General features: G+C 44.7%; 1 protein-coding gene across 1 annotated transcript; it reads right to left on the bottom strand.

The window, feature by feature from the left end:
* Window positions 1–2,118: 2,118 nt before the first annotated feature.
* Window positions 2,119–12,377, bottom strand: LOC133241846 (pregnancy-associated glycoprotein 2-like). Its single transcript, XM_061407764.1, has 9 exons — window positions 12,325–12,377; window positions 9,851–9,992; window positions 8,769–8,886; window positions 8,513–8,631; window positions 6,948–7,141; window positions 5,909–6,025; window positions 4,257–4,398; window positions 4,073–4,171; window positions 2,119–2,367 (listed from the first exon to the last, which is right to left on the bottom strand). The coding sequence occupies exons 1-9, from the start codon at window positions 12,375–12,377 to the stop codon at window positions 2,221–2,223; spliced, it is 1,131 nt and encodes a 376-aa protein (XP_061263748.1). The 3' UTR covers window positions 2,119–2,220.
* Window positions 12,378–25,251: the final 12,874 nt, after the last annotated feature.

Raw genomic sequence — 25,251 nt, 5'->3', positions numbered from 1 at the left:
ACCAGACAGCACAGCAGGAGGTGAGCAGCAGGCCAGTGAGTGAGGCTTCATCTGTATTTACAGCTGCTCCCCAGCCCTCTCCCATCACCCCCAGATGGAACAGTCTAGTTCCAGGAAAACAAGCTCTGGGTTCCCACTGATTTCTGCCTTGTGGACAGCTGTCTAATTATTTCATTATATATCACAATGTAATAATAATACAAATAAAGTACACAATAAATATAATGCCCTTGATTCATCCTGAAATAATCCCTTCACTCTGCCCTGTGGAAAAATTGTCTTTCAGGAAACCAGTCCCTAGGGCTGATAAAGTGTGGGTCCACTGGCTTAGAGGATTACTTCCCTGTTCCTTTATCTATGTACTTCCCTGAAAACTGGTAGTTACATCCAGACTTGAGTTCAGCAAATTTTATTGGAATATTTCATATGTTGTTCCACATATTTCTTAAGGCACCACACCAAGAGACTCATAATTTCTAGTTGCCCCACTTTGATTGATACGTAGATGCAGTGGGTCCTGAGTTGCCAACCTCTTGCATCCATTATAAACTTCCCCTTTAACATTTCATCTAATGGTTTTAGCATCCATTGATGACCTTGTCCTAGATCCATTGTTTCATGAAGCTGTTGCAAATAGTGGTTTCCTGATTCTAATATTTCTTCTGATTTAATTCATGAAATTCTTCAAGTAAAGAAAACATTTCACCATCAAATACTGTACAAGCTGAGGAAGGGAGTAAGTGAAGCCAGCTCTTTAGCTCCCGGTGGAGCCAGGAAAACAGAAGTGCTGGCTCAGTCAGAGTTCCCGTCATGGTTCAGAAACAGCAGTCATTTTGATAACTCAGTATTGAGCCCTGTGGGTGGCAGGAGTTGCCTCTAAACAGAAGATTGCCACCCCAAGAGGCAGAATAATTCATATTTGCTCCAGACTCAGGAATTCAAAAAGCTTTCTCAGGGCTTGCTGAGAAACTTGCTTGCTGAGGACTTGCTCCTCCCAGGCACACATACATTCTCCAAGGTGGGATTATCATCATGATGCCCACTTTCCTCATGAGGAAACAGGTTAAGGGACTTGATCAAGCTCACACAACTAGGGATACGAGGAGCCAACGTGCAAACCCAGGACATCAGTTCCCAAATTGTGTGGTTTTGCTCTGCTCCCACCAGGGACAGAGGGTGGTGACCTGCCACTAATTGTGAAGGCAGAAGCAAGCAATATCCAGGCTTAAAATGAAGAAAGTGGGGAAAACAACTAGACCATTCAAGCATCACCTAAATCAAATCCCTTATGGTTATACAGTGGAGGTGACAAATAGATTCAAGGGATTAAATCTGGTAGACAGGGTGCCTGAAGAGCTAATGATGGAAGTTTGACAGTGATCAAACCATTCCCAAGACACAGAAATGCAAGAAGGCAAAGTGGTTGATTATCTGAGGATGGCTACAAATAGCTGAGAAAAGAAGAGAAGTGAAAGCAAACGCAAAAGAGAAAGTTAAAACCAAAGGAATGCAGACTTCCAGAGAAGAGCAAGGAGAGATAAGAAAGCCTTCTTAAGTGAACAGTGCAAGAAATAGAGGTAAACAATAGAATTGCAAAGACAAGACATCTCTTCAAGAAAATTGGAGATACCATACGGACATGTGATCTGAGGTGGACTAGTCAGAGCACTCCCTTGAACCCTCAGGTCTCTGAGCTTCTTTCCTAATGGGTTAGACGCCTTAGGGATATAAAACCCTAGGGCAGGTAGCTCTGGTCTCCCTCACTAGGTGTAGAAGCCTTAAGGAAGAAAGCTGTCAGGCTAAGACAATCAAAGAAGAGAGAGGGGAAAGAGCGAGGGTGAGAAAGAGAGAACTGATGACTTCTGATTTCTTGGGTCCAGTCACTGAGATCTTTCTATCTGCTCTGGTTCCTATGTACATGATTTCCAGTGTCCTTCTGAAAAGTCTCCCCTTTCCTTGAAACCAGCTGGAGTTGAGCTCCTCTCACTTGTGGTTCAAACTTGGTTCTAGATCCTCCCTGATTATGACGCACCTGCCAGATCCAAAAAGAGGCACCCATTTGTTTTAGCACCATTAAGAGTGAAACATTTTATTCTTTACTGAGAATAGAGTTTGCAGAGCACCAAACACAGTTCACCAGCATTGCTGGGCAGGAGTGCCCTAGTGTGAGTGAGTGTGTGTTAGGAGCAGCCTGATTGATTCCTGAACGAGTCCAAGCATTTACACTGCCGGAGCCAGGCCAATCCTGTCATTTCTTCGATCAAAAACTGAGAAGTACTGTCTCAGGAAGATGCCACCCAGGATCCAGGTCTCTGGAGAGCTAGTTTCTGTGCCCCCATGAAAGATGCTAAGGCAGAAGTTTTGAGCCTTGGGGAGTTAGAGAGACATACCAGTCAGCCTGTGTGCTTACTGCGACTCCCTCCTCAATATCCAGACCTGGCATACTTCTTGGTTTTATTTCCCTCTTTTGGTAAGTATCAGGTGATTTTCTCAGCAGCTGGGGATATGAGGGTTCATCCAAAACCAAAAAGGGCCATGACATGTGGTTGCAATATGGCAGGAGTGTGGGGAGGGGAGGATTGGGAGTTTGGAATGATCAGATGCAAAGTAATATACAGAGGAATGATAAGCAACAAAGTCCTACTTCTAGAGCAAGGAACTGTATTCAATATTTATTGACTAACTAATGAAAAAGAATATATATATTTGTATATGTACAGCTAAATCACTTAGCTGTGCAGCAGAACTTAAGGCAACGCTGAAGATCAGCTATACTGCAATACAGTTTTTTAAGAAAAGAAGAGAGTTTCTCCTAGTTCTCCTCACACTGTTTCTTTCCTTCTGACCCCTGCTCATTGTTTTCTCTGCAGAGAATGTCTGTTCTCCTGCATCCCCAAAACTGGTTCTTTTTAACTTTTAATTTTGTTTTGGAGTATAGCTAACTAACGGTATTTGAAGTTTCAGGTGGACAGTAAAGGACTCAGTCATACATACACACGTATCCTTGTCCCAGAGACACCCCTCCCATCCAGGCTGCCACCTTATGTTGAGCAGTGTTCTCTGTGCTACACAGTAGCTCACTGTTGGTTATGCATGTTAAATACATTCAAAGCAGCGCTCACAACATGTTCTTTAAGACTTCGCTCAGCCCCTCTGAGAAGCCTGCTTGGACCCACACTCAGCCTTTGGCCACTCCAGGCTTGGCTGGGTGACTTATTCTGGTCTCCATCCCCACCCGTCGGTCCATAGTCCTCAACACCCCTAATAAGTCCCAGGGTCCCTTTGCAGAGCACTGCGGGGTGCCATTTGCATGGAACCCAAGGCAGATTTGCCTAGACCCAAGCAGGCCTCCCTATGGTGCCATGAGTCAGGGGTTTTAGAATTACTGCAATTCCCTCTCTTCCTCAGAGCCTTCTTTGAGCCCAACAGCCTGCTCTGAACTCCCACAGGGAGCTGACGTGAAGCCTCCACCCTGTGTCAGGGCTGAGCAGTCACTGTGCACCCTTTAATCACCTTAGCATCCAACCTCCCCACAGAGGGGTCAGGTAGCCTGACTCACAGAGGGGAAACTGGGACTTAGCAAGGGGAAGTTGCAGTCAAGGTCTAAGGTAGCCATGTAATTTTTTGTAGCCGGGACAATTTCAATAAGGAAAGGGAGACTGTTAATCATTATGGTGGGAGCACACAGGGACTGCCACCAGCCAACCCCCCTTGTCACATGTCCTATTTTAGGGATCCCTAGAGCTGACTTTCTGAGTTCCTGCATCTGAGGGGTCTAGTTGAACTGAAGATCTATGAGGGCAGAGGCCCTTAGTGTTTCCCCTCTCCTTGTGACTCCCACTATGTCATCATGGAGTGGTGTCTCCACATTTATTTCAGGAGGATAGATGTCCCAGACTGTCCTCTACTCTCAAGTGGTTGATTTTGTGGAGGTGCTGGCCTAGCCATAGTGGATCAGCAGCATCTGCAATGGTGTGGTTTGGCCTGCAGAGGGTGCCCTCCTCCCAGCAGTAGCCCAAGAGTTCCTGCAAACCCCAATTTAGAGAACAAACCCTCAGGGATGGCCCCTCACCTTGGTGATGTAGGCTTTAGGGGGCAGTGGATAGTCAATGCCATTGATGTTGAAGATGACAGGAGGCAGGGTCTTGACGGCATCACATGAAACCACATACTGTTAGAGAGAAGGAGACAGGTTGGCCCAGAGGATCCTTATTATGTGAGGAGACTGGAAGTGACCCTGTAGCATGACCCTTTACCTCAGAACCCTGGTGCCTGGCGTTCATGAGCTTGTGGATGTTGGTGATCAGTCTTGTTGGGCCATGGATCATTGATGTCCCGGTGTCCAAAAGGGCCTGACATCCACGAGAACAAGCAGTAACATTCCCGTTCATGCTGATGCTGAGAGACAGTAGGACAAAGCGGGCATCAGGGTCATACAGAAAGCTCCTTCACAGCTGCCCCCTCCCTGACTGTCTCCTGACCAGAGCTTCATCTCTTGCCCTGACTTTTCCTTTGCTCTTATCACAGCACCTTCCTTGACATGCGTAAATGCAGCACTTGAATACACCAGGCTCTTTAATACCTTGACACATGCTTCCTTCCTAGAAGAGCCCCCTCCCCTCTGACTAGCTAATTTCTCCTCATCTTCCAGATTCCAACTTAACTGTCGTGGTTCCAGGGAAGTCTTTCCCCCAGTGTATATCAGTCTCCTGTCTTCATCACTATCTGTAGACCCTTCCTCATGTCTAGTATGTACCAAAGTGACAATTCACTCTGTGTGTGTGTCATTTCTTGTACATTTGCCTTCTTAGATGTGAGGACGAGTTTTATTCTCATCACATCCCTAAAGTGCCTGGCACACAGTGGATGCACAATGCTTGTCTGTTGAATGAGTGAATGAAGACTGTGAAAATAATGAATGAAGACCATCCAGAGAGGTATATCTGATGTCTCACCAACAATGGGACAAACACACAGTAAAGATGGAGGTTCCTGTGGCAGCAGATTCTCATAGGGGTGGGGGAGACCTGCTGCCCTGGGAGGGGATGTCTCTGAGCAGCAACCCCTCACTGGGCTCAGACCCTGAGACCCTGACCAGGTGATACCTAACTAGACACAGAACCTCAATGGACCAGTAAGCTTTTATCTGAGGGTCAAACACAGAATCTCATCAATGATTACCTCTTCTTCTCAAGCCACTCTTGGATCCCACCTTCCTGATTCTCTCAGTTATAACCCCTGCCCCATGTGTGCCTAGGGACGTGGGGTGTCTCTTTTTATGAGTCGCTTTTGGGTCCCAAGACTGTGGCCAACCTCTCTCCACTGCTGGCTAGCTTCTCCCTAAGGAGACAAGTTTTCCCCATTTCTTCAGGACTTTCCCTGTTTTTAACCTGACATTTATCTGTACTAACTTCCTTGGTCCCATGTAGCCCTCGACAGTTGGTCATGTTATCACAGCTCTGTTCAGGCTGAGGAAATTTTCCCTGATCCTCTTTTCATCACACTGTAAAGTCCTATAACCATGCTCCCCACCTCACACTCAGGGGTGCAGTCCTCCCACAGCGCACAGGCCTCTCTGGACCCTGTGATGGACCCTGTTCAGATCCCTAGGCAGGAGGCCTGGAGTGATTATGAACCCATGGGTGATTTGTGTATCTTTGTGTTTCTGTGTTTATGTGTGTATTCATATGTGGCTCTGTGTGTGTACTTGTGTGTCTCTGGCTGGTTATGCATGTTTATATGTGCCTACTAGTGTCTTTGTATGTGTGCCTGTGTGTCTGTCTGTGTCGTAGTGGTTGGCATGTATGTCGGTTAATTGTGTGTCTGGTAGTGCATTTGTGTGTTTGTCTGTGTCCATGTACAGATATGGGAGCATCACTTGGGGTGATCCTCAGAGTGAGAGGCTTACCGGTTCATGCTTATCTGCCAGTAGCGGGTTTGGGACACTGGTATCCAGTTGAGCTCTCCCTTGTAGTAGCGGTGGTCCACTCCACCAAACATCACCACACTGCCCTCCAGCTTGCATCTATAGAGATGGGGCGGGGATCCTTTGAGGACAGTAACAACAGCACTGTCTGAGAGTTGTGCTTGTCCACCCATCAAGGCCCTAATAAGGCCCCATGTACAGATGCAGAAATCGAGTCTAGGAGCAATTGAGAACCAGACTGAGGTTGGTCGCTGGCTAATGAGTGGCACAGAGGAGGTTAGAAGCTGGGCCACCTAGCAGGTCTCTATCCACTCAGTCTTCAGAAGAGGCCCTGGACCTCCTGCGACCTGAGTGGTCAGATACTCTCAGAGGGCAGTGTGCTGAAGGCTTTTGGCTTCCCCCTTGTACAGTCTGTATTTTTTCAGAAAAACCAAGGCCTGAAAACACCAAGGGTGTGGCTTCAAGTCATTCAGGGTTGACTTCACTGGCCTGTGACCTGTGCTGTCCACTGGGCCCCACACTCAGCAGGGCCCCCACCTCTGCTCTCCCTGTCTTGAAATTCCCAATAGTTGTTGAAAAAGAAATCCCACACTTTTGTTTTGGGTCCCACTCTTTCATTTTGCACTGACTCCTGAAAATTGTTTAGCTGGTCCTGGGTGCCCAGTGAAATGTTCATGAGGAAGGAAAGATTTCTACCATCCCTCTCTTTCCTTTCATGTCAAATTCATCAGCAAATCCTGTTGCCTTTTCTTCCAACTTGTATCCTGACACATTGCATTAGTTTTCCTTTTCGCTCACCCCCTACTCCAAGCCCCAGCTCTTGCATCCAGGAGCCTGTTTGTGTACCAATAAAACTTTATTTATAAAAGCCAGTGGTAAACCCAGGTGGGGCCCTGGGGCCATAGTTTTCCTGGGTTAGATCATCTCTCAGCATACTTCTGTATCAATTGTTGCATAATTTTCATACAAATGAAAGCATCTTATAACTAATTTAGAGAGGGACTGTCCAGCTCAGACTTACGTGTTCAAGTAGAAGGCAAAGACAGGCTCAGAAAAGGCACCTTGCGACCACAAGTTGTCAAAGATGGGGATGATACCTTTGATGCTGATGGAGGGGTAGGCCAAGCCCAGGACGCCATCAAAGGGTGCACCATCAAACCCATATTCCTCCTGGCTTAGGCCAAACGACTGTTTAAGGCTAACAAGGTTTCCGATCTGTGGGCGAGAAGAGCGTTCCCACATAAAGTTTTGTTAAGTGGGTCTAGGCTTGGGCTGAGGAAGAGATGCCATTAGCACTGCAGAGATCTGAGGTCTTTGTGTGTCCTCGGTAGACCTCAGATTTTTAGACCTAGCCTGGAGGGGAATTTGGGTTCCATTTATGTGGTCTGTGGATTTAGACAGGGTACTCAGGGCTGGTGCACTGGCATGATTCTGAGGGATGGGATGGGGAGTGGGTCTCAGGTTGGGGAACACAGGAACACCCATGACTGATTCATGTCAATGTATAGCAAAAACCATTACAATACTGTAAAGTAATTAGCCTCCAATTAAAATAAATAAATAAAATAAAATATCTGCTCCTGTGAAAAACACCATCTGAGTGAGTCAAATTGGCCTCATGCCTTCTTGTACAGGTGGGGCAACTGAGTCTGGCCAGGACCCAATGGTGTCCCCTTGTGGACAAAATGAGTAAAGAGCAGGAGAGCCTTCTCTGGCATCTCTCTGAACTGATGACAGAAATGGAGTAAATTGATGGTAATGTATTTTGGATTCTGCATCTGCCCAGAAAGACAGAAGTCTATTATACAATGTTTCTGGCAGGGTTCTTATGAAATTACTGCCTGGGAAATACCCTTTTGGGGGTATATGTGTGTTTGTGTGAGTGTGTATGAGAGAGAGAGAGAAAGAGAAAGAGAAAGGTGAACTACTCAGGCACTAGGGGGAGGGAGGCTATAGGTTTTATTAGACTCCCAAAGGCCCCATACGTTAAGAACACACTTAGGCCCACCTACATCTCTGGCCTCCTGATTATCCACCCTGCATACGTGAAGTGCTTGACTGCACCCAGGGTCCCCAGATCAGTTTTATCCTTTCCCCAAATACCCACCACCAGCTTCAGTTCTGACAAGCCAGCCCAGCTCCACCACTTACCACACCTGTGACCTCAGCAAGCCCTTGCTGTCTGCATCTGTTTCCTCATCTGTATCATTAGCTAGTCAACACACCTGCTGTGTGGGGTTGTTGCAGGTTTAAACAAGTTATTACCACGAAAGTGCCTGGCACAGTCTGAGAATATAAAAGTTGGTGCTTTTCCCCCCCTCTTCTGGCTCCCAGCAAAATGAACCCTGAGCTGCTCATGGGCAGAGGAGCTGCAAGTCCACAGCCCAAGCCCCTCTCTGTGTTAGCTAATCCACTTGTTTGTGTGTCACTATGGAAACTGCCTCCCCAGGGACAGGATCCTGTGGGTAAGAGGCCAATATCTATGGGAGTTAGGGTAGGACGGTCCTGCCAGCTTGTCCTGTATCTGTTTTGTAAGCAGTGGTCACTCCATAGTCAGTCCTGACTCAGCTTTTGTTTCCACATTACCCGAACGGTGTCAGAGCCAAGAAATCCCTGAATTATCCCAGGTCCATAGGAGATGCTAATAGGCTGGTGTGTCTGCCCGAAGCTGGAAGAATTGTGAAGATTGAAGGTTTTGTGTGTATCTGCAGACACAAGAGATGAGTGTCAGTCAGGTGCCAAGGGTGGAGAGGGAGATTCAGGGTGGAGAGAAGAGTGGAGAAGGGTGGAGAGGGCAAGTAAAAGATGGGTTGATTTGGGGGGGGGCGATGTTTGTACTCACAACAGGCTGGACTGACACAGCTGATGGAAGGCACCCACAAGTCAGCTGAGCCTGTGTCAAAGACGACCCGGAACTCCTGAGGGGGTGTTCCAATGGTGATATTACCCACGTAAGCCATCTATGGGGACCAGGAAGGGTGGGTTAGTGCAGATCTGGCTCCCCTCGATTTCCACACTGCTGCCTCCCTCTGGGTGTCACATGTCTCCTGAGATCAATTTCCAATCACCATGCAGCTCACAGCCTTTGTTCTCAGAGGTGCCTGCATTTGATACTTTTTCTTGCACCACGTGGTGTGTGGGATATTCACTCTATGACCAGGGGTTGAAAAAGTACCTCCTGCATTCGAAGCCCAGAATCATAAGCACTGGACCTCCAAGGAAGTCCTGGTGCCTTCATTTGAGAAGCCCTCTAGTCTCCTCTTCAAACCCAGTCTGAGCACACCCTTCTCCAGGAGGTCCTCCTTGATCAATCCCAGCCACTCCCTCTAAACTCAGACAACATCCAGTCAACACCACACAGGTGACTCTTTCATTTGACATATATTTACTCTTTTCCTTTCTCTCAGGCTAGCCTGCACAATTTTGAAGACAAAACATACCCTTTTTTCTAATCTAATAACAATAACCACAGTGTTAGATTCTTATGGCCTTACGCAGAATAAGGATTCAGTAATTTTTCCTGCTGTTATTCTGGCATCTGTGGAAGCTGAATTCCTCTGCCTGGGGATGCACACTTGCTTTGCAGTTGGCTTTATCTTTTGACTGGAGATGGCTCACCCTTCATCTGTAACTGAGTGGTTCACTTAGTTCAGAAGGAACAATCTCCCTCAAACTTATGACCCATCTTTGACACAGAAATGGATGTTTACCTGCCACCTGGTCATTGCTGGGCCCAGTCACCACAGACCAAGAGTTGTGGATGAGAGTGCCTTCTCCTCTGGAATGGGGTCCCTGTGCCTCAGTGTTTCTGCCTCCTGCAGGAGCCCCAGCCCCAACATCCCACCTGCTACTTCCGGAAGAACCACAGTGCTAGGCCAGAGCACCAGGGGGCGCTGTGAAGAGCCATCCTCCCAATAAACTCACATCCAGATAGTTCCTCAGGGGGTGAATAGTTATTTTGGAGTCTCTCTTAGACAGTCTGTAAGCTTGTTCCCCCAGGAAATTGTTCAGCAAGTTTTTTTCCCTCAGGGTTTCTCGCAAGGTCTTCATTTTCCTTAGAGGCAAACTTTCACCGAGGATTAAGAAAAGAAACAGAGAAGATACAATTAGCTATCCTTGTTAAGGTATAACTGTCATTGTAATACACCGTGTATTTTCCAAGCGTTTTTATGAGTGTCACCATATTATCGGAATGCCATGCAAATACCATGGCAAGGACGTAGGTTTGAATACAGGTTCTGTTGTGTAACATTGGGTAAGACCATTTGGATTCTCAGCTTACCCCTGGGTAAAAAGGTGGAATTTAATGATCCCCCCGCCATATAGAAAATTTGGGAGATAAGTGAAGTGATGGATATCATGTATCTGATATATCTTAAATCTCAATAATGACAGCCATTAGTATTGCCATTGCCATCCCTCTATATCCTTCTCAAGGAAGCTCAGGGAGGAAGGTTCTAGAAGAGAACCATTATCTTATTTGTACAGGGAAAAAATCTGAAATTCAAGTAGTTTGTCACTTGGATGTAGTCACACTGCTTGTGGGATGTAAAACAACAAAGAAGTAGCTCTCCCTATCTTCCTCCAATAGAAATGGAACAGAGAATTGAGAGAAGAATCTGGGAGATAGGAAACAAATTAGGGAAATTAAGAGGCTAAAGAAGCAAGGATGAGTCAAAACTGAAACATTAAAAGAAGGAAAAACAACACGGAGAGATCTGAAAGATTGTTGCTGAATTAAAAGATGGCCGGGATTCTTGGCCTCCAGAGGAGAAGGATTCAATCCGGGGCCAGATATGAGGTTTGATCACTCAGAGCTTTGTGTAATAAGGTTTTATTAAAGTATAAAGGAGACAGGGAAAGCTTCTGACATAGGCATCAGAAGAGGGCAGAAAGAGTACCCCCTGCTAGTCTTCAGCTGGATGTTGTATAGTCACTGCTGCTAAGTCACTTCAGTTGTGTCCAACTCTGTGGGACCCCATAGATGGCAGCCCACCAGGCTCTGCCATCCCTGGGATTCTCCAGGCAAGAACACTGGAGTGGGTTGCCATTTCCTTCTCCAGTGCGTGAAAGTGAAAAGTAAAGTGAAGTTGCTCAGTCGTGTCTGACTCTTCGTGACACCATGGACTGCAGCCTACCAGGCTCCTCCATCCATGGGATTTTCCAGGCAAGAGTACTGGAGTGGGTTGCCATTGCCTTCTCCACTAGCAGTCGGTTAATGAAAGAAAGGAATATCTTAAAACTCAGAATGGCACCAGGCCCCTCACCCATAAGATGAATTTTGGGATAATCTTGGCATCAAATGTTCATCCTGGGCCATAAAATGATTAACTTGAATCTTGTAGGACAGATTACCATGCAAATAGTTTTGTTTACATAGATTAAGAGAACAATATCTGAGTATAACATGCTGGTTTGTCAAGTAGGTTCTAAGCCATGAGGCGGAACCGACTTGAAGACAGAGTTTGGGGTAAATGCATAGCACATTAGCATAGCTTAAGTCAAACATGTCCGTAAGAAAAATGCATTGGTTATCTCAATGTTTGAGAATAGTTAACTCTAGGTAAAACCAGGTGTCATTATGGCAACACAGTATTTTAAGAGAAACCTCCTTTTAAATTTGTATAGAGAAAGAAAAATATATCATTAATTGGTTTCCTCCTGCCGCTTGAGAGATAAAAATGTCTGACACTTGCAGGCTATTTTGTCCGTTTGGAGACCCCTGGCCTTCCTGCCTATTATCCTCTCAGATCTACACTCACAGAGACTTCCAAAGAGATGGAGAGATAAATGAGAGAGAAGCAGAGATGCAGACATAGACATATACACACTGAAGTAGAGAGAGAACAGAGAGGACACCTAGAATAAAATGTAGAAAAATGCTATTCCACAGGACCACACATACATTTGTACAGGTTGCAATTACAAGGAGTTCCATTTTCAGCAGGTCACCACATGATGGTGTTCCAAGAGTTGTGCAACCATGCAAACCTGTACCTCGACAGGGACCCACAGTTTCTATAGCAAGGTGCATGCATGCATGCTAAGCCCCTTCAGTCCTGTCCAACTCTATATGACCCTATGGACCACAGCCTGCCAGGCTCCTCTGCCCGTTGGGATTCTCCAAGCAAAAATATTGAAGTGGGTTGCCATGTCCTTCTCCAGGGGATCTTCCCGACCCAGGTATCAAACCCGCATCTCTTACATCTCCTATATTTGCAGGGGTCCTTTACCAATAGCACCACCTGGGAAGCCCAAGGCTAAAGAAGCAAGGATAAGTACCTATAGAAAGGTGCTTATCAATAAGTAAGAGTTGAACTTTAAGACTGTCAGGGAAATATTCCATTTCTTTCTAGCCCAGAAAGGAAGATGATGCCACTTACAGTCCCCATACTTACATGACTATGCACTCTGAGAGGGCCATCAGCCCGAGAAGCACAAGCCACTTCATGCTTCTTTCCTGGCTCCAAGTACTCAGGGAAGCTTTAGTTCCTTGACATGCAGTGGTGACCAGGAGCTTCTAGTTATATGTGCTCTAACCTGCCCTAATTGTCCGCTTTAGGGCACTAATGGATCTGATAAAAATACAAAGTTCTTGATAAAATTTTTATCTCCATCCTTGTCTTTGGTGAATGATCTTAGAAAATTATCAGAATACAGAGACTTCTACTGTCATCTCTTCCTTGAGGCTTGGCTGGAAAACCAAAATGAAGTGCATGGACATCTAAGGAGTGGAGAAACTTGCCAACTTGGAGAAAATAACTGCTAAGAACATCACAAAAATGAGTACTAGGGGCCATGCTAGACATTCATGATCTCACGTGGTCTGCTTTGCCACTTCATGAGGTATGGTTTGCTGTCCTCATTGGAGAACTGATTGCTAGGAGGCAAAGAGGTCAAATGGAAAAGTGAAGGCTTGAGAGGCAGCCCAAGGACATATGAGTGGCTTTAGGTAGTGGGTCTAATGGCAGAGATCAGGGGCACCTATTATGTCAATCTGCATCAAAGATTTAGGGCAGAGCAGTATTTCAATTGCATGATTTCAGTATTGGAAGAAGTGCCATATGCATCCACAAGATATTTTATATCGTCCAACAAACCTACAAGGAAGACATGTGTGCTGGTGTCTGAGTTAGATGGTGGAAAGTCAAAGTTGATCAAGACACAAGTGGTATTTATCTTAATCAAGCTATCAGTCTAGTTCTCACAAACTCAGGGTCCAGGAGGCAAGAGAAATGATACAAAGCCTAGGCAGCCGTGCTCAACACTGGGCAGCACATGCCTTTCCACTGGGAGCAGCCTCTCCTCCACTTCAGCCATACTGGAAAGTGGGTCAGTTGGCCAAGTTTTCGAGAGAAGTCAGAAGTCTGGATATTTATGTGCAAGTTCATGATTTTAATGTTAGTAACTAATTTTTATCCCCCTCAAACATAGTGGGAGCCAAATCTCCACCACAGTGGGCTGGATTCAGCCTTCAGTCTATGCAGGTTTTATTTCTGGCCTAGAAGTAGAAGTGCAGTGGGGACAGAGAGGGATTTAATTCAAGTTGGTTGATTTAAATGAGACTGAATGTATATTAAACATTTTAGTTTTCTTTCTATTTACAAAGAAAGATCACCAGGGACATATCAATCAATGACCTTAATAATGCCAATTTGCTGAAGATAAATGGATATATGTCTGATGTAAGTCTCCAGTAGGGTCCATGCCATGAAAAATTTTGACTGCCAAACAAAACAAAGGAAAAATAATTTTGAAGTATCTTACCAATCAAAGAAGGCAAAGAAAACCACGCCAGTCTGGGCTCCAACCCAGACTGAGATAAACAGGGCTATCTGTTAAACTGTTACCACAGCCGAAGGAAAGACGATCGTGTTTCCTGGCTCTTCCAGGACTCCCAGGGCCTATTCCTGCATGAGATCTATCCTGGATTGTCCCTTGGATACAACAACAGGGGCCTGGTCTGGACACCAGGTGTGTATAGATGGGGCACAATGTCATAACCCTCATTTTTGCAAATTGTTTAAATCCAGTTTTGATGGTTCAGTCTCTACAGAGGGAATATGATAGCATCTAACAAATGACACACACATTTGCTCTTTAACTCAGCAATTCTATTCCTAGGGATCTACCCAATGACACATTGGTGAAAACATAAAAAGCCATATGCACAAGCTGTCTACTACACATTGTTTTTAAAAGCAAAATATCAGCAACATACCTGAAGTGACCATCCATGGGGGAATCTGCAACAAGACACAGGTCATCCCAACACCGGGGTATAATGTGGATGAAGGAGTAGTGGAATGGGTGACATTGTCAACTGTGTATTTTGCTTTTTAAAAAAAGAGCATCCAAAAAAGTTCTTAGAGTTTGTTGCTTCTTATACACATGTATATCTATTTCATTTAGGAAGAGTAAAAGAATTAGCCAAAAACTACTAAAATGTAATTTATTGATGAGGGGTAGGGAATTGAGATTTTTCTTGTTTTATACTTTGATTTGCAGCCATGAAAATGTGTTACAGAATCAAAAAGTAATCACATGTGTCAAAATTGAGAACAAAGACTAATAAGTCTAATTGTAACAAGTTGGTGATTGGCTGTACATATCAAAACATTGCTTGAGTTGCTGTAAAATTCAAAATTATGACTCTACATGCAGAGTGGAATATCTTCTAAGGACAAAGACAAACAAAAATACTGACCCATACAAAACAAACCAAAAGAAAAACAGAAGCAAAAAACACAAAGAAATCTGAAGCTATATTTAACAACTTATTGTTGGTGATATTGCTTCTCTTATTGTGAAAGTATCATATGTATGTTACAGGTTAAAGTGAGTCAGTAATTAATGCTGATGTTGTTCTGAGGTAAAAATTTCAGTGGTTAGAGAAAAGAGTTTTACATAAAATGAAGCTTAAGCAAAACCCTGCAATTTTAAAACTTGAAAGAATAAGTTTGTACCATCAATTGCATTCCTTTTTTTTTTTTTAATAAAGAATGTCTATACTTCCTGCTCTGACAACTGAAAAGCTTAGAAGCAATGACAGCTTGATAACAATCACTATCTTGAAGTCTAACATGTAGCCTCTAAATGCATTTCCCACCAGAGGATCCATGGATTCTTAAACAGATGGCTGATTTCAGGACTGGGTGCAGAAATGCACAGTATAATCTTGGGACTCTTGAAGGAGAGGAAAGTTGAAGGACTTCAAAGACCAGTGGGGACTGGACAGAAAGTATAGGAATCCATATGAAGAAGCCAAAATTGGGATAATTTTAGCATTACATCCATTAACTAGAACAAATTAAATGTATAAAAAGTCAGAAATTCAAAATACTAGTAGACAACATCTCATTTGTCACTGTGACAGATTGCTAGGGCACTAACACCATTCTGAGTGCTGAGAAAGAAAATAGTCATCAATATTTATGCCTTTTTATTGGTATGTAGCAGATTCCATGTAACTACAAACAGTTAAAAGAATCTTATTTTTATTGAAGAATTCCAGAAATTAAAACAGAAGGAGTGGTAGAAACAGGAAAGCACTATTTTGCAGCATCCTCATGAAACAATGGATCTGGGCAAAGGTCATCAATGGATGCTGAAAGCATAAATGAAAGGTAGCTGCTGCTGCTGCGTCGCTTCAGTCGTGTCCGACTCTGTGCGACCCCATAGATGGCAGCCAACCAGGCTTCCCCTCCCTGGGATTCTCCAGGCAAGAACACTGGAGTGGGTTGCCATTTCCTTCTCCAATGCATGAAAGTGAAAAGTGAAAGTGAAGTCGCTCAGTGGTGTCCGACAGTAGCGACCCCATGGACTGCAGCCCACCAGGCTCCTCCGTCCATGGGATTTTCTAGGCAAAATACTGGAGTGGGGTGCCATTGCCTTAAGGGGAGTATATAATGGATCCATGAAGCTGGCAACATCAGAAGGCACTGCATTTCAGCATCTCTCAAAGTGAGGCAACTAGAAATAGTGAGACTCTTTAAGTAGCACCATAAGAAATATATATCTGCATATGAAATATTCCAATAAAAATTTTGACCTCAAGTCTAGATCTACCTACCAGTCTCCCAGGAAAAACACAGATAAAGATATAGAGAAGCAATTCTCTAAACCTACATTCCCCCACCTTTTGTCACAAGGGGCTAGTTTCCTGGAAGACAATTTTTTCACAAATGTTGGTAGGGAGTTGATTTCGGGATGATTGAAAGATATTTCATGTATTGTGCACTTTATTTCTTTTATTATTACATTGGGATATGTAATGAAATAATTATACAGATCATCATAATGCAGAATCGGTGGGAGCCCTGAGCTTGTTTTCCTGGAATGAGACTGTCCCATCTCTGGCTGATGGGAGAGCGATGGGGAGCAGCTGTAAATACAGAGGAAGCCTCACTCACTGGCCTGCTGCTCACCTCCTGCTCTGCGACCTGGTTCTCCATAGACCAAGGAATGGTATTGGTCTTGGTGCCGGCATTGTGGATCCCTGCTCTAAACCCAATACTTGGGACATTCTATAAGACAAATCACGCCACTTCCTCCCAGTTTTTTAACAAATAAATGGCTTTAAAATTGGGGAGAGAGACAGTTATTTAGTCTTAAAACAGAACAATTTAAAAGTGAAACATATGAGTACATTCTTTCAATAAACTGTGAAAAGACATCTGTTTTTAGAGAATCAGGGAAATTTGAACATGGACTGGATCAGTTCAGTTCAGTCAGTCAGTCGTGTCCGACTCTTTGCAACCCCATTAATCACAGCACGCCAGGCCTCCCTGTCCATCACCAACTCCTAGAGTTCACTAAGACTCACGTCCGTCGAGTCAGTGATGCCATCCAGACATTTCATCCTCTGTCGTCCCCTTCTCCTCCTGCCCCCAATACCTCCAAGCATCAAAGTCTTTTCCAATGAGTCAACTCTTCACATGAGGTGGCCAAAGTACTGGAGTTTCAGCTTCAGCATCATTCCTTCCAAAGAAATCCCAGGGCTGATATCCTTCAGAATGGACTGGTTGGATCTCCTTGCAGTCCAAGGGATTCTCAAGAGTCTTCTCCAACACCACAGTTCAAAAGCATCAATTCTTCAGCGCTCAGCTTTCTTCACAGTCCACCTCTCACATCCATACATGACCACTGGAAAAACTATAGCCATGACTAGACAGACCTTTGTTGGCAAAGTAATGTCTCTGCTTTTCAACATGCTGTCTAGGTTGGTCATAACTTTCCTTCCAAGGAGTAAGCATCTTTTAATTTCATGGCTGCAGTCACCATCTGCAGTGACTTTGGAGCCCCAAAAATAAAATCTGACACTGTCTCCACTGTTTCCCCATCTATTTCCCATGAAATGATGGGACCAATGCCAAGATCTTAGTTTTTTGAATGGTGAGCTTTAAGCCAACTTTTTCACTCTCCTCCTTCACTTTCATCAAGAGGCTTTTTAGTTCCTCCTCACTTTCTGCCATAAGGGTGGTGTCATCTGCATATCTGAGGTTATTGATATTTCTCCCGGCAATCTTGATTCCAGCTCGTGTTTCTTCCAGTCCAGCGTTTCTCATAATGTACTCTACATATAAGTTAAATAAGCAGGGTGACAATATACAGCCTTGACGTACTCCTTTTCCTATTTGGAACCAGTGTGTTGTTTCATGTCCAGTTCAAACTGTTGCTTCCTGACCAGCATATAGGTTTCTCAAGAGGCAGGTCAGGTGGTCTGGTATGCCTATCTCTTTCAGAATTTTCCACGGTTTATTGGGATCCACACAGTCAAAGGCTTTGGCAAAGTCAATAAAGCAGAAATACATGTTTTTCTGGAACTCTCTTGCTTTTTCCATGATCCAGCAAATGTTGGCAATTTGATCTTTGGTTCCTCTGCCTTTTCTAAAACCAGCTTGAACATCTGGAAGTTCATGGTTCATGTATTGCTGAAGCCTGGCTTGTAGAATTTTGAGCATTACTTTACTAGCGTGTGAGATGAGTGCAATTGTGTGGTAGTTTGAGCATTCTTTGGCATTGCCTTTCTTTGGGATTGGAATGAAAACTGACCTTTTCCAGTCCTGTGGCCACTGCTGAGTTTTCCAAATGTGTTGGCATATTGAATGCAGCACTTTCACAGCATCATCTTTCAAGATTTGAAATAGCTCAACTGGAATTCCATCACCTCCACTAGCTTTGTTCATAGTGATGCTTTCTAAGGCCCACTTGACTTCACATTCCAGGGTGTCTGGCTCTAGGTCAGTGATCACACCATCGTGATTATCTTGGTCATGAAGATCTTTTTTGTACAGTTCTTCTGTGTATTCTTGCCACCTCTTCTTAATATCTTCTGCTTCTGTTAGGTCCATACCGTTTCTGTCCTTTATCGAGCCCATCTTTGCATGAAATGTTCCCTTGGTATCTCTAATTTTCTTGAAAAGATCTCTAGTCTTTCCCATTCTGTTGTTTTCCTCTATTTCTTTGCACTGATCGCTGAGTAAGGCTTTCTTATCTCTTCTTGCTATCCTTTGGAACTCTGCATTTAGATGCTTATATCTTTCCTTTTCTCCTTTGCTTTTCACTTCTCTTCTCTTCACAGCTATTTGTAAGGCCTCCCCAGACAGCCATTTTGCTTTTTTGCATTTCTTTTCCATGGGGATGGTCTTGATCCCTGTCTCCTGTACAATGTCACGAACCTCCATCCATAGTTCATCAGGCACTCTATGTATCAGATCTAGTCCCTAAAATCTATTTCTCACTTCCACTGTATAATGATAAGGGATTTGATTTAGGTAATACCTGAATGGTCTAGTGGTTTTCCCTACTTTCTTCAATTTAAGTCTGAATTTGGCAATAAGGAGTTCATGGTCTGAGCCACAATCAGCTCCTGGTCTTGTTTTTGTTGACTGTATAGAGCTTCTCCATCTTTGGCTGCAAAGAATATAATCAATCTGATTTCAGTGTTGACCATCTTGTGATGTCCACGTGTAGAGTCTTCTCTAGTGTTGTTGGAAGAGGGTGTTTGCTATGACCAGTGCATTTTCTTGGCAAAACTCTATTGATGTTAATTTTATTTGGAACAAAATACATTGTGGTTGTCTATATTTTGTGAGATGGTCAACTTTTCCTTAAAATACTTCAGCATAGATGAATAAATAGTAAAAGAAGAAAGAAATTAAGTGAGGATTTGTCTTGATTTGAAAAGAGATCTGCATAGCTACTATAGATGAATCGTGTTCCACACAATTCAGATGTTGAATCCTAACTCCCGATTTGTTGGTATTAGGAGGTAGGGTCTTTGGGAAGTAATTAAATTGATATGGGTTTTTGATAGTGGGGCCCTCGTTATGGGATTAAACTCTTCCCCTCTTTTTTTTCTCTTATTCTTCCTCTTCCTCTGTCCCCTCCCCTACCACATGTGAGAACATAGAAAGGAGAGAACTGATGTAAGTCAGGAAGATTGTCATCACCAGGAACTGATTGTCCACCACCTTGACTTGCACTTCTAGTCTCTGCTCTATGACAACCTATGGGACTCAGAGAGTAGTTTTGTAGTTATTGATGCCAAATGATGAAATACAGAGTTCATGATACTATTGTTTATTGTTTCTGTTTTGTTTGACATCATTTTGTAATAAATTTCCAAAACGTGCATTTTGAAGGCTGTGTCTTAGTGGTACCCTGAGGAGCCCCAGAAAAGTAGATTCAGGTAGGCCCCCCAAAGATTGAGTGGCTGGAGATCCACATGCTCTCTATCCAGCTCTTCTGTCATCTGATCACCATCACCCACAGGCAAGAGCCCCACCCTCACCCCCATCTGCACCCCCCTGCTAAACTGCTTGTTCATCCAGCTGTATACTCTAATGAGCCAGGTCAGAGCCTTGAGCTAGAAGGAATGGGGAAAAATTAGAAAGAATGAACTGGGCAGACCCCTCCCTGGTTTTCTCTTCTTTAGTGTCATCTGCAAGTGAGGGAGGGGACCTGGGTAGGGAGGGAGCCACTAGTGGGGCTCTGTGGACCATTAGAAGGAAAGCAAGGAGTTCATAGCCCAGAATCCAAAATGTGGATAGATTTCCCAGTATCCAGGAAGGAGGAAAGAAGCACTAGGCAAAGAATGGTGCCAACCAGAGAGCCAAGTCCACCCAAGCCTTCTGTTTAACCTTACTGGAGGTCATGTTCTTCTTGCTGGAATTCCTGCTCTGGACATGAAGGGGATAGAGCCATACTCACTGTTAATGAGTCATGGGGAGAGGGACAGCTTCCCCCAGGGGCCCTTTGATTCCATTCTAACTATGGGCATCATCCCAAGCTGGGCAGCAAAATGGCAGGTCATCCAAGTATTTAAAATACTTTCTAATTTATCTAAGAGTCCTGGCAGGCCTTTGTCCAGAGTTCCTTTCAGAGAGTTAATTCATCAGCCCAACTCAGGTTTCTGCAGAGGAAACTACAACCTTCCTAGTCGATAACTTCTGACTTATAGCTACCTGATCTCATCCCAGGGAACCCAAATTGTGGTAAGTTCCAATGGGCAAGGCCTCTAAAGTCCTCCATTTCACAGCAGCTGTGTGCTAAGTTGTCTTCCACTCCCAGTCCTGAGTCCAGGATTCATGGACATCAGCAGGCAGTCACGGCCCCCTGGCCACTAGTCGCAGCCTCAGCATCCTCGGTAACTTGTGCCTCTGAGCCACTTGCCCACTGATTGACATTGAACCTCCATCTGGAACAAGTGTTCTGGAGCAAGTCCAGTTTCCCTCATCCAAGAGATGGGAAACTAGATCCTGGGATGTATGACTCTCTTTAAGGCTGCAGGTAAGTTAGTGAAGACCTGGGAACCAGAAACTCTGGTTCTCAGGATAGGAGACCTCCAGGAAGGGAAAGATGACATAAAGCTCAATTGTATCCACTGCTGGGAAGCTCTCAGAGGTCTGCAGGTACCAGAGTGGAAGTTCCTTTCCCATTGCCCCTCAAGTCTGGCTGCGATTCTATCAGAAGATCTGTCTTCTTGTAGCAGCAGGAAAGCACTATCTGGAGCTGCTAGGTTCCAGACACACTGGGGAAGCCCCAGCTGAAGTGTCCTCAGGAAGCAGTCATGTAGATGCTGCCTGACTGACTCCCAGCTCAGCAGGCCCAGAGCTTCCACTCCTCATTCACACAACACAGACTCTTGAGACACTGGGTCACATGGACCTGCATTCACAAGAAGGAGCATTCCATGTTCAGCCCCCTGAGAACTTAGACGCATTGTCTTACTCTTTCCTCAGGGAATGCCTGCCTGAGTGAGGTTTGGACTGAGACAAGCCTGTAATCAAGGGACTTGTTCCCTCTTTGATGCTCAAAAAAGATTGGAGCTTTGCGTGCCTTGAGAGGGGGTGAACCAGTCATGTTCTTTGGGGACTTTGCTTTATGGATCTGCTTGGAGAAAAAGGACAGACACACAGGACAATGCTGGACATCTCTGGGTCTCAGCTGGTTGTGAGTTGAGTTCCAGCCACCAGACTTCAGGGTCAGGTGCTGATGTTCTTCACAAGCCAACTTCAGAGAAGCAATAGAGGAAAGATATTTTGCCCAGAGAGCAGTGTAGTCAGCCGACCACGGGATCACACAAGGCAAGATGCGACAAGAGCTTTTGTTTGTCTCTTGGCTCTATCAGTTCCCTGGAGTTTCCACCCCTGAGGACAAGCACACAAAGATAGCCAGAGTCCCTGGTGATGCCCCTAGCACCTGGTGTTCCTGGTGATGTTCAGCTTGTGTACACAGCCCTGGGCCCAGGGCTGACTCAGCTCTGTGAAAGTACCAGGGTCTCCCTTCTGGGGAGCATGAGATGGTTCATTGCTGGTAACTCACAAGTGAAGTATGTAATGAGGTCCTGGTTGGTGACTTGTGGCAAAGTTCCAAGCATGAATGAAATATCGGAAGTGCAAAGTAGTCATTCATTAAGCTTGGTTAACTTGGGCCTTTACAGTGACTATTTCTCACATCTGGAATGTTCTTCTCCCAGCTTTTTGCATTGCTGGCATCTTCACAACGTATAGCATCATCTCAAATGTGTCTCCCTCAGGCAAGCCTTCCCTGGCCACTCCAATCTCACAAACACAGAGCCGGTCCATTCAAAGAGCCCATAGACACTGACTGCACTTCTCTCTGTGCTTTCAATGGGCACCTTTAGAGCTTGAAATTGTCCCCGATTTAAAGATGACAAAACTGAAGTTGAGAGGGGTTAAGCATCTCCATGAAGGACATAGAGCCTGAGAGTGTTAAAGGCAAGATGTGAATCCAGGTCTGTCTGACTGCTAATACAGCTGCTCCTTAGTCCTGGGCTTAAGGGACCTGGAAGTAATGTAGAGAAGACAAGAGGGTTGGGCATGGAGGGTGACACTGAGAAAGGACCTCACAAACTGGGGCTCTGACCTGGGACATTGTCTTCTGGGGATGCAGACTGTGGACCCTTCACCATCTGCAGAGTCACCGGTTGCCATGGCAGGGGGAGGGGCATGTGCTGATTCACGGACTGATTGTTGTGAATAAAAAGTACTGCCTGCCCTTTGTGTTGCTGTTTAGTCTCTCAGTCGTGTCTGACTCTTTTGTGACTCCCATGAACTGTAGTCCACCAGGCTCCTCTGTGCATGAAATTTCCCAATACAGGAGTGGATTGGCTTTTCCCCCTCCATAGCATCTACACATAACCTTACTCAAGGGGCTTTAACATTCAGAATTTTGACTCTACATTCAGACTGGTGTTTCAGCTTTCTGTTGGGGGAGCTGAAATGTCAAAGTGACACCACTGTATCTGCACAAATACCACCCCTCCCCATTTTTCTTTTGACACTGCAATAGTCTGAAAATTTCAAAGGATTCTATGGAGGAAGAAGAAGAATGGGAACTATGTTCTCTCCATCTTGGAGGGGAGACACTATTGAACTTGAGTTAAAGACAAAGGTATATGACACGGCTTACAAAATGAGAGTGAGCAGAGCACTTAAGAAGAGTGTTAGAGCCATATGGCCTGCATTCAAACTCCAGCTTGGCCATCTACTGGTTATGTTTCCTTGGACAAACTACTTACTGTTTTCTATCTTTAAATACAGAATAAAAGCAGAACCAACGGAGTTAATATGTGTAGGGTGCTTTGATTCATGGTAAGTGCCATATGAGTTTTACATAAAGTGTGGATTGAAAAAATACAGCACAATGTGAGAGCTTTGAGTAAAGTTTTATTTGGGGCAAACAAGGACTACAGCCAGGGAGATGGCCTCTCAGTTAGCTCTGAGGAGCTTCACTGAAGAGGTGAGGAGAGGGAGGTCAGTGTGCATTTTATTGGTGAAGAGGGTACAGGCAGGCAAGCACACATTTTGGCAGAAGTTTGTTGCTAGTGAGAAACACCAGTTGTCTATGTTAACAATTTTAGTGCTTTTTTAGATATGGGATTATACAAGATATCAAGCACATCAAATCTTCTTTTAAAAATATTTCTTTGAAGTGTTCTTCTTTCTGTTTTCCCAGAGCACTGGGTACCTCATTCCTGACCTCTGCCCTGAAACTCCTTTCATGGTGTGCTGAAAATAAGTGACATCAGTGGCTAGTGACTCCATCCTTGTAGTGCCAGATGGTGAGGAACCATGCTTAGTTGGCAAAGTTAACCAGGTACGTGGGACTCAAATTCATACCTGTTCCACCTGCTGTATGTGAGGAGCTTGTCCAGGACTAGGGAGCCTCTTCAGGGTCATGTCATGATTTGGGCAATCATCCGGTTTTATCTATGGCTTCCAGATGAGGAATCAAGACCAATAGAGTAGAAGAGACTTGGCCAAGCTCACTGCAGACCAAGGGATGTTAGTGACAAATCAGGGACTGGACCTCAGGCAAGTCAGAGTCCTGAGTCAGCCTCTTGAAAGCTGTGTGATCTCTGTGTGGGGCTGTCCATCTGTGGATTGAATGGGCTGCATTGAGGGTCCCCAAGTCCGATGTGTTTAAGTGGAGGCTGTCTGACCTACAGCTGCTCTGGGGCCTACCTTGGGACTGCTGCCTGGAGGAGAGGCAATTTTTTCCTTCTGACATCTAGCTTGGCCCAAAGTGTTGGGGAACTTTGTTTGACCTCCTGGAGCCTTATAAAACCAGATGCCAAGGTCAGTGGGGATAAAAAGGTTGAGGGCCTGTGGTGTGACACCAAAAGGGTCCGAGCCTGGCCTGTCTTGGCTGATCAGTTGGTAAACAGTCACATCAGACCCTGCATATTCAGATTCACAGAACTCAATAAAGAATTATGTTTAGCAAAGATGATGGATGGGAGAGGGATAAACTGGGAGTTTGAGATTAATATATTTACATTCAGTTCAGTTCAGTTCAGTTGCTCAGTCATGTCCGACTCTTTGCGACCCCATGAATTGCAGCACATCAGGCCTCCCTGTCCATCACCAACTCCCAGAGTTCACTAAGACTCACGTCCATCGAGTCAGTGATGCCATCCAGACATTTCATCCTCTGTCGTCCCCTTCTCCTCCTGCCTCCAATACCTCCCAGCATCAGAGTCTTTTCCAATGAGTCATCTCTTTGCATGAGGTGGCCAAAGTACTGGAGTTTCAGCTTTAGCATCATTCCTTCCAAAGAAATCCCAGGGCTGATATCCTTCAGAATGGACTGGTTGGATCTCCTTGCAGTCCAAGGGACTCTCAACAGTCTTCTCCAACACCACAGTTTAAAAGCATCAATTCTTCAGTGCTCAGCTTTCTTCACAGTCCAACTCTCACATCCATACATATAAAATAGAAAATCAGCAAAGACCTTCTTTATACCACAGGAATTCTACTTAGTATTCTGTAACAACCTGTATGGGAAAGGTTATTCTTCCTTAGAAAGAAAGGAATCTGAGAAGAATGATACATGGATATGTATAAGGGAATTAGCTTCCCATACAACTAATACTAATACAGTACTATAAATCAACTATACTTCAATATAAATTGAAAGCTAAATTTTTGAAAAAAGGTAACCTCTAGAGATCTGTGGGGCTCTTTTGACTCGCAACGCTCCTGATGTGATGCTGGAGTGGGCAAAGCAAGTGCAGGACACCTCAACATTATCTCAGGTTGCAATTTCCCTGGCTTTGGTGTGCTTCAGCTTCTAGTGGGCACTTTTGACTTGTCTTTGGAGGATCTAATACCCATAGACACCAACTGGGTGCTACTTGAAGGCTGAGAGGTTGGTGCTGCTGGGACTGTGAAAGCCCAGTTCCCTAGCCTTAGGCTGGGGCACTTTTGAGGCACAACTTATGTTCCAGAGTTTCCTGTGGGAACAGGCTGCAGCTTCCCTCTCTGAGCTTTCCCTGAAATCAGACCCAGGCTGAT

Source organism: Bos javanicus, chromosome 29 (assembly GCF_032452875.1).
Source record: "Bos javanicus breed banteng chromosome 29, ARS-OSU_banteng_1.0, whole genome shotgun sequence".
Lineage (NCBI taxonomy): Eukaryota > Metazoa > Chordata > Mammalia > Artiodactyla > Bovidae > Bos > Bos javanicus.
Note: the sequence above shows the minus strand (reverse complement) of the source record. Positions and strands in the feature narration are given on the sequence as shown.